This window comes from Triplophysa rosa, linkage group LG13 (genome assembly GCF_024868665.1).
Source record: "Triplophysa rosa linkage group LG13, Trosa_1v2, whole genome shotgun sequence".
Taxonomy (NCBI): domain Eukaryota; kingdom Metazoa; phylum Chordata; class Actinopteri; order Cypriniformes; family Nemacheilidae; genus Triplophysa; species Triplophysa rosa.
The window spans coordinates 18027402-18037116 of NC_079902.1; the positions used below are offsets into that span (position 1 = coordinate 18027402).

Here is a 9715-nt window from a genome sequence, read left to right on the forward strand (position 1 = left end):
CAAAAAAAAGAATTGCATACATTTTGTTTGAAATAGTTTTATTGATATTTATCCACATTTTAGCACTTTTCAAATATCAAATAATGTTTCTTCATAAAGTCCTGAGCACAGAGTTCTTACAACATATTTTTTATTTGGTCAGCGTATACTTTAGAGTGCTTTAAGCATAATATGTCCATAGTAAAAACAACGCCAGCAGCACTATGACCATAACAGTGCACGAAGACACATCACAAAATGGCATGCAGAAGCACGTAAAGAGGCAGAAAAAGTTTATTAAAGTTTGAAAAAAAACTGGCAGCATTGTTTCGCCCGTGTTGAAAGTTCTTATACTATAAATACTAATCTTTCTTTTTAGATTTCTGATTTTTATTGAAACTGAGAGACCTCATAGAGCCAAAAACCTTTCTTCCCAGTTCACGGAATGATCTGGAACGGGTGAGAGGGGCTGATGGTGGTGGAGACGGAGAGAAGGAAGGGGAAGAAAGAGGCGAGAGCGAGTGACTGCTTCCTTCTAGGCTCTGAGATCGAGAGAGATGGAAAAGACTGGCAGTTGAAGAATGATGCTTCTCTTCCATTCTCACAAGATTGCGACTGCGCTCAGAGCCCCGTCCGGCTCGGCTGATTTCAAAAGAGGAACGCCACTGATTGCAATCCCGCTTTTGAGAATGTGGCTCGAGTATTCCCTGAGACTCGCTTCGAAATAATGCTCGCCTGGACAAGCGGAGGCTGGAGCTCCGCCCATCCCAACTCGTCCCTTTCTTTTTCGAGTTGTTGTCTCTTTGTTCTTGCCTACTGGATGGTGTTTCTTTCAAAGAGGTGTGCCTCCAGCTGATTCCACCAGCCCTCTCGTCTCTCTCATCTTCCTCTTCTCTTCCCCAAAGTCGTGCTTCAAAGCCCTTCCAGAACTTTCCACCCTTTTTAGGTGTCTGAGTGCTCATTTCATCCTCCCATCCGACGCTGTAGTCCTTGCCCGAGTAACTACTCACTGTGGCAGCTCGGATAAGCTCTCTAGAAGCATGTTTGCCCTGGTACAGCCTTTCTCCATCTCCACTTCTTCGCCAGCTTCTGTCCTCAGGCCTCCATCCAGCCCCTACATTTTGCCTGAGGGAACCTCCACGAGGTCGAATGAGGCCTTCAAGAGAAGAACTAGATGGGTGAAAGCGTGGGAGAGAGCATTGGGATGGCGAGTCACGGCGAAATACTGATAGTTGTGCAGGGGTGAAAGGGGAATTAGAAAGTAGCCGAGGAGGGGAGTGGACTCTGGTGTGGGAGGAGCCAGGAGAGGAGGCGGGGTCTGATTGATTATGTGGGAAGGGGAGGATGGGAGAGGACCTAGTTGGCGTGAGACCCGAATTGTCAGAATGGGGGCTACTTGACTGTGACGTACGTGCCGAATGACAATCTGAGTGGGAAACCTGCAGGCGGTGCTGATGGGATAAGTAGTCCTGACCTGTCCAAGTATTTGATGACGGCGTCAGATTAGTTCGATCTAATCCAAAAGGAAGTTGAAATGAAGAACGGTTCAGTGTAGTAACACTTGGAGAGGCAGACCCCACACCTCTTTCTCTTTCACTTCTAAAACATTCCGCATCCAACTCTACCCCCTCCTCCATCAAACCAATAACGACAGATCTTGGCAGCCCAGATACACGAGAGATTTCACACACAACTGCAGAGTCTTCGTTGAGTTTAGGAGGGCTATCCGAAGCTTTGGTTTGAGGACAACCCTCTGCCTCTTCCCTTGCTGCTCCGGTCCAATCTAGTGACTTAGAGAAACCCATGGGGGTAAAAGTCTTTCCGGTTATCTCCAGAGACCCACGGTGGTTCACTGAAGAAGGGCAGGTGGAGATTCGTGGTCTCCTGCTCCAGTTTGGAGTGCTGGTGATAGTGGATGTAGAAGAGGAAGGGGAAGCAGCTGGAGTAACTATACTGGCGGAGAGATGTCCACATGACCCTGATACCTCCTCTTTCACATTTTTAGCATCAAAGCTCAATGTCTTGTTCAGGTTTGGATTCAGGTTCAGATTGAGATTCACGTGGAAGCTGATGTTGAAATCCTCTCCTGTCACAGAGGGCAAGTTTCCAAGATTGATGGAATTGCGACTTGCACGTTTGCCAATGCTGCTCAGACTGACTCTAGTCGAATTTCCCAGTATGGACTTACATGGAGTCACGCTAACACCAGACAGGCTAGATGAGGAAGCACTTCTCGGATGAAGCCCCTCGTAACCAGCGAGGTTCTTTTGGTGTCCACGACTGGCGGTTTCAGCTGCCACCCTGCTGTGATACTGATGGACTAATCTGTTGATGTATTGCTCCAGTTGAGTAAAGGATGGAGAGGGTGGGGGTTGGCTCTTCGTGGGAGGTTCTTCGAGCGCTGGCTCTACAGGTTGCTCACTCTCTGGGCTGGGAGAGAGGTGTGGGGGGGAAGGCTCCAGGCAGGAGGTGAACAGGGGGCTCTGGAGGGCCACAGCATGAAGTGGACTAGGGTAAGGGTAGACCTCTTTTGTCTTTCGAGACACTAGGTCTGAGCAAAATTTGGGGTCCAGCTGAAGCTGAGGGCTGGAGTTGGAAGAGGGCAGAAAAGAGCCGGGATGTATTCCTCCTAAATTTGAACAGAGGTCTGTCAGGAACATGAGGCTGTTGATCTCCAGATCTCCTGTAAATGAAGAATTAATGTAATATGAGCCATAACTACTTAAATTCTCAAATTTCTGTGTAATGTACCAAACATGGCTTAATCCCTTGTAAAAAATATGTCTAGGTCACAATTCAAAAATTAAATAAATGCAATTTAAATCAATTTTGCATTGTAATTTCTGCATTGTAATTTCCACGATATAAGTAATTCTTCTTACATTAATGAATAATGAAAGTTTTTTAATCAATTAATTGCCATTAATTAAGTAATTGCCATTATTTTCGAATAGTGTTTCTTTTTTTCTTTCAAAAATCTTGCAATAAACAAAAAAAAAAAAATCATAATAAAATAATGTAATCACATTGCATTGCAGGATAGCTTTGGCATTATGGTAATACAAATGGGGGATATAATTGTCATTAAAATAATGACATAATGTAAAAACAATCTCTTTATCATCCTACACATAAACTTTAAAACCTTAAACTCAGTACTTGTCACTTCCTGATTAATTAATTAATTAATTGCACATACACACACAAACACAATGTTTACATCTATGCACATCTGTTGTCTTTGTGTTATGTGTCTTCTGCGCACTGTATAGCGTACTGTGTGTATTGTGTATTATAAATGTATATTGTATAAATTGTATTGTATTGTATAGTGTACTATGTAAATTGTATGTATAATAGTCTGTATGTATATGTATAAAGATGGCATCTGGAGGTTGCTCTACCAAAGTTTCATTGTACAGTACATGTACTGTACATGCACAGTGACAACAAAGTTCTTACTTAATTACTTACTTAAAACATTATCTCATTTAATTTTACATTTAGGTTAAAAAAATCACATGACACCCCCAAGACTTAAGTCATACCAGTAGAAAAAGGCCTTTTGTCCTGCTTCTCCAGTGTCCCATCAGGACAATCAACACTCTGAGATTCAGCCTCCCTCCAGTGGGTGGCGCTATGATCCATCGAGCGAGGCCTACAGCTCACTTTCACTGCCCCTCCAGGAGCTGCCTCACTGGACACTGAATAACAAGAGTCTGACAGAGAACTCCCACTGACCGAGTAAAAGCCTGTTGTAAAGAGAATGACAGATGAAGATAAGAGTGTTGCGGGGGTAGCGTTTCTGGGGTGACAGATGATATAAGTTATGGGATGCCTTGAAATGTCATTGGTTAATGTTTGCACAATTAAAAAGCAAACTACCAAAACACAGAAACTGCATAATGTTGAAACAACATATGTTATGTTGAAGTTGAAAGGTCAACATTGATTCTGAGCCCCAGTTATATACTTGTCAAATATTTTATTGCTAGTTTATGATTTATGATTTACATTTACTGTTGATTGATTGATGGTAAAATTCTCTACTAAAGTTTCTCCGAACATGTTCCAGCGTGTTGTGTAATTTTATTTTATCACCAAAACCTGCCTTGTGTCATTTTTTCGATATCAAAATACATTCTCCTTTCCCAGCTAAATGTGGGTAGTTGACAAATTTACTATACATGTGTCCTATAGTGTGACATAGCAAAAAATATATTTTTAATAATATATTATTTTATATTATTAATATTTATAATATAAAACAGTATAAGGGAGATTTATCTTCGTTGTTAGTTTTCTTTCTAAATTTTTCCTGTCAAACCATAGAACACATTTTTTTGTCAACTACCCATGTGTCACTTTTAACTTATCTATTTTAAGATTGAACAATCCTTTAAAGTATTTCAACACTTTTAAAATTGCTCTTGGAAGTTTGACCTTGCAGCTGTCCACTTGTATATCTCAAATGTACCTCATTCCTAGATTTCATGACTACTTTTATCAATTGAATATTTCTTAGTATTTATGACTATATAATATAAAATTTCATAAAATTATATTATGTAAAATATATGTAAAAACATTTAAAATATAAATAAATTACATTTATTTATATATGTTTGTTAAAATGTAACTTCTTTCAAAGAGAAAAGTTATGTGTTAAAGTAAAGTAAAGGTTCATACCGGTCGTTCTTTCATAGGTTTTGACCAGCTGTGCTGAATAACATGCCATGCCAAAAATAGCCAGCTAAATTACATAATGCTTCAAATGCCAAACACTAAAAAGAGACACAATACTGTGGAACAATGATTAATCACTCACGCAGACTGTCAGGGAATGTAGAGAGCTTTAAAAAGGGCACCTCGGCATGAGAGACCCCAGTGCCTTGGATAAATTTCCATAGAAACCTAAGCTGTTGCGCTTTTAACCAAATGATCATTTTTATCATCCGCACCTGAGCTGGGTCTGGAGTCGCAGTCGAGTGCTGTGGTGCCCGAGAGGTCCGGGGTGGGAGAGGACAGCAGATCAGACGGGACGTCCCAAGACAAGGTGGACCAGCGTGAGCTGATCCCCTCTCCTGTTGTGCTCGGATAAGGCAGATCAGGGTGCGCTAGGGACAGACTCTGAAACAGATGGTGGAGTCATGTTACTACAAGATCAGGCATCTGTGATGTTAATATTTACAAAACAGTACACCTGCAAGACAAGGCACTGTGGCTTTATGATGTTTAGGGATTAAGATCATAACTGGGTCTGTTACACAACATCAATGGAATGCATTGGATAAAGTTCACTTCTGAAGTTTTAAGTAGGAATGGTTTACTTAAGAAAGCTGTTTGCGATCCCCAGCCTCCCCCAGTCCAAAGGAATCTCCTCTAGCGTCACAAGTATCCCATTAAACAAATGACTATTGTGCATTCTCCTGTTAAGTCCGATCAACCTTCTGTCGGACCTTTACACAGACAATGCAGGTGATGCATTGCCGAAACGGAAAAGTCGGGGGAGGGCGGTTAATAACCGGAGAGCAGAGAAAGACAGATGATAAAACAAAGGAGGGACGGAAGAAAAGAAGGGGGGATGATGGGTATTGAAAGAGAGACTTTGACCAGGCTTATCTCTGCCCCAGCAGTTTACCCACAATTCAATTCTCACACTCTAAAAATACATAAAGGAGAAAAAACGCGCAGTAAAGAGTGAGAAAGCTTGAGTAAGATATTAAAGAATTTGTAAGATACGAACATTGAAAACTCATGTAGGGGGACAGCTAAAGATTGATGGCGAAGAAAGAAAAGAAGGGAGTTTGGGATAAAGTAAGGAGCACGGGGGATGGGTTGCCTAGCGAGACGAACAGCATGACGGAGGCATCTCTTACGTGCAACCCCCCCAACCACCAACGCTGGACCTGGATATAACTTCCTCCCCCATTTCACTTCAGAGAACTGTCAGGCCTCTCGTCTTATCCTGCCCTCTCTCTAGTTCGCTTTCTCTGCTTCTCTTCTCCTCGCCCACACATCCGATTTAGCAGCAATACTTTAACTCCCTCTTTGCTGGTGGAACATGAAATGATATGTGCACTGACACATGCATTCGACAAAAAAGCACTTATTGCTGCCTAAAATCCACATTTCGGTATAAGACACGTTGGTGTAATTTATCCTTGCATACAGAAAACAGCATACAGAAAATTGTAAGCCAGTAAATATAGTAAGCCAGAGGTGACAAGTCAACCCTGTCATCATTTATTCACCCTCACGTTGGTCAAACCTGTATTTGACTCATGTGGAACACAAAAGAAGATATTTCGAGAAATGTCTCTGTGGTTCTGTGTCCATACAATGGAAGTCAATGGGTTCCTACAGGTTTGGAATGACATGAGTGTGAGTAAATGATGAAAACGGTTGAACAATCCCTCTAAAACAATATGCACTGTGAACGAAATAAACAAACAAAACAGACTTCACCACCAAACATGGATGAAAATCTCTCATTCGTCCCTGTACACCCACACAACATGTGCGCACACATTTAGACTAAACATCTAGACATTACCGATCTAGAATCTATGATGTATTACCCCCTAATATAAAGTTGTGTTTCATTTCATTTCATGGGGGGTTGATAAGGAGTATTTGCTCAATGGGGGAAACCTGATACAAGTCTTACGGACACGCTGGCCATTTTCCAACTACCGATCAATTCATGACGAAGTGCTCTTGCACATGGAAACTGAATTATATAAGGCTAGAGATCCAAATGGACATACAATAATAGAAATGAGGTGAATATCTATAGTCTGCCCCAGCAGCCGTATCACTGACACAGGAAATGGATTAACGTCATTAGATAACAAGGTGAATCTTGTGGGAGGCAGCAGGGAGATGGAGTTTTAACCACTGACGCGTCACAACAATCAATTCTTATAGACTGAAAAATCATATCAAAACGTAATAGTATAATAAATCAATGTCAGTTAATTGAAACACGATATACATATTAGGTACTCCTGAAATCCAATACAGCATTTACCACAGTGCAGTAGCTCATCCTAGTGATGGGTTAACAAACATGCACACCCCCCATTCTCCATCTCTCTGACCATCTCTCTCCTTTCTCTCTCCCACAGCAGGCAACACAGGAGAGGTGATATCTGTGACGCCGACAACAGAAACATTTCTCCATGTAGTGTGTATGCAAATGGAAGTTGTGTAGGTGGAGAGGCAACAACATTGCCCTATGATGACTAATCCTTTTTGTCTCATGATACATTACTGTTTCTCATGCACATACTTTAGCGGGCCAAGTAGTTGGCTTTAAATGCTTGTCCAATTGGACTTTTGAAATTGTGAAACGTTTGTCTGTTGTAAAAGGAAATGTTCTTTGAGATCCCGGATAATCATTTAAAAGCCTTTTATATAAATATCTGAGTAAATAAATAATTGAGCAAACACTTTTTATTATATGTGGAGAGAAATAGTTACATTTATTTCATGTATACTACAGGTCAGATGTGACCTCACTTGAGTTCACATCCACACTTGCCCACCTTATAAAAACACAATGGTGCTTCTATTTTCAACTTACACATATACTTTAATCCTCCTCCAATTACACAAGCATACACCTGAATTGCACCTGTCAGGTATGTCATCAATACCTGGTCTAGAGCCCTGCCACATCACCGAATCAACATTTGGTTACATTCAATGCAAAATCCACATTATTTAAACTAAATGTATTCTCTTATATATATATATATATAATTTCCACATAAAACCACCAGGTTCTATGGAATGGTGCACTTGTACCCAATTGGCTGGTATTGTGCAATCAACATGCAGTGTGCACACAGTGGCCGAGAATGGCAGCCAAATAAAACTCAACCTTGACGTTGAAGGGAAAAAAAGGTGTGCACAACTCTGAAATGTAAACACAGCAGCGTCCTGTATAGGTCGTGCAGCATGACATCCATTGTCTGCCAGGGTCACCTCTCCCGCCGACAAAACGTTAAGCAGGTGGCACCAGCAGGATTCCTCAGATCTAAGTTACATTTATAAAAGGAACATAATGTTCTTTTGGTATTGTCCCACGTCCCCACTGACCTGTTGCCTGCGGGAGGTTGCGGCACCATCCTCGGCGGCGCTCTCCCGTTCTTCTCCGCGGTGAGCGGCCGTTGCGTTCCCGTCCAGCACCGCATCCACCATCTCCAGCTGTCGTCCTCTGAGGAGGTCCAGCTCCATGATGCCAGCCACAGTTGCTTTTAATCGCTCTCCGATACGAACCCGCTCGCTCCCTGACCACAGCGAATTCACGCAACCGCGGCGCCCGGCCATTGTGCGCGCAAAAATCTGTTTCGCCCGCTGAACGGGAGAGATTACTGTTCACCTTTACGCAAAGCGAGAGCACCGACTGTCAATGCACCACCAGCGCTGTGCGACTTGGGCAGCGCTGTATAACCAGAGGCGATGCTTACAATTCAGAGTCCGCACAACGTATGAATTTGGATCTACAAAACGCAATACCGAGAGAACTCTAGCGCTAACTTTCGCACATGTAACAAAGGCATAACGATACTTTCAAGGTCTTAAACCGCCGAATTTGCAGATGTGGACGAAACGATCATTGATCAATGATTCTTCCCCGCCTAACCATTTTGAGATGGTTTGTCCATCACGTCAGCTATCGTTCCGTTCATGATGATGATTGTATGTATTCAGTAATATGCGACACCCTGCCTGCACACAGCCCACTGCTGCGAAGAAGAGAAGAGAGCATGAACGGGGAGGAGTTTAGACCCCCCGAGCTCGTTGCTGATTGGCTGGCGAAGTTTTCGAACAGAATTGACAAGTTTTTTAGGACGAGGAATGTAAATCACGTAATAAGGTTGATAAGGTTTTTTTTTTTTAATTTAACGCAAAGAAAACAATACAATACGACTGTTTTAATCAAAGTTTAGAGACTTGGAGTGTACAAAAAAAAGAACTCTAAACGCAAAAAGGAAAAATGCGACGAACCATATTTTAAATGAAGTGATGCTATTTTAAAACGATTTACACTTTCAATGACCGAATATCCGCTTGGTTTCGTGTTGGTATCAAATCTGCTGCTCTGTAACGAGCACGTCCATTAAAAGAAAAGAAAAAGACAGCAGAGTCTGCTTTTAACCAGCAGGTGACAGTCTCTGCCAATCCAAATAATACATTAATAAACCAAATATGTTCCCATCAGTAATGCTATTTTATCACACTCACATAAGACTAGTACAGTTTTCAGATATTGGTTGAAGATTTATGAGAGGTCTGGTGAACTGCTGAACTTTGTGCTGAAATGTCAAACGTTATAGCAACTGGCTAAATCAATTAAAAGTTATAAGTAACTATTCACATGTTTTGATAAGAAAAAATGTCTAGTAAGGTTTGAGGTCGACGTTTTACTTATTGTAGGCCTATCATATTCGTCCATCAGGCACATCATGTAGGCTACAATGTATATCAATGACCTACTTTGAAATTGTGAGGATGAGCCGAAGGGAAAGCAGAAAATATTTAGATCCAAACTCTTGAGGCTCTTGCCTCTTGGATTCTTTCCCGCTATTACGATGCAGTCTGTAACAGTCACCGCAAACGCAAAATATAGCCTAGGCAGTTAGGTCAATTTACCATTAAAATATGTTATGCCTGTCATAAAGGCTATCCATAGAGAGGTATTCAAATTGGAAAATATGCACCGTTC

At 41.6% G+C, this 9715-nt stretch overlaps 1 protein-coding gene across 1 annotated transcript; it reads right to left on the bottom strand.

The window, feature by feature from the left end:
• Window positions 1–3: 3 nt before the first annotated feature.
• si:ch211-168f7.5 (dapper homolog 2) lies at window positions 4–8727 on the bottom strand. Its single transcript, XM_057350024.1, has 4 exons — window positions 8086–8727; window positions 4941–5109; window positions 3528–3731; window positions 4–2662 (listed from the first exon to the last, which is right to left on the bottom strand). Exons 1-4 carry the CDS (start codon window positions 8314–8316, stop codon window positions 342–344), a joined length of 2925 nt encoding a protein of 974 aa, XP_057206007.1. The 5' UTR covers window positions 8317–8727; the 3' UTR covers window positions 4–341.
• Window positions 8728–9715: the final 988 nt, after the last annotated feature.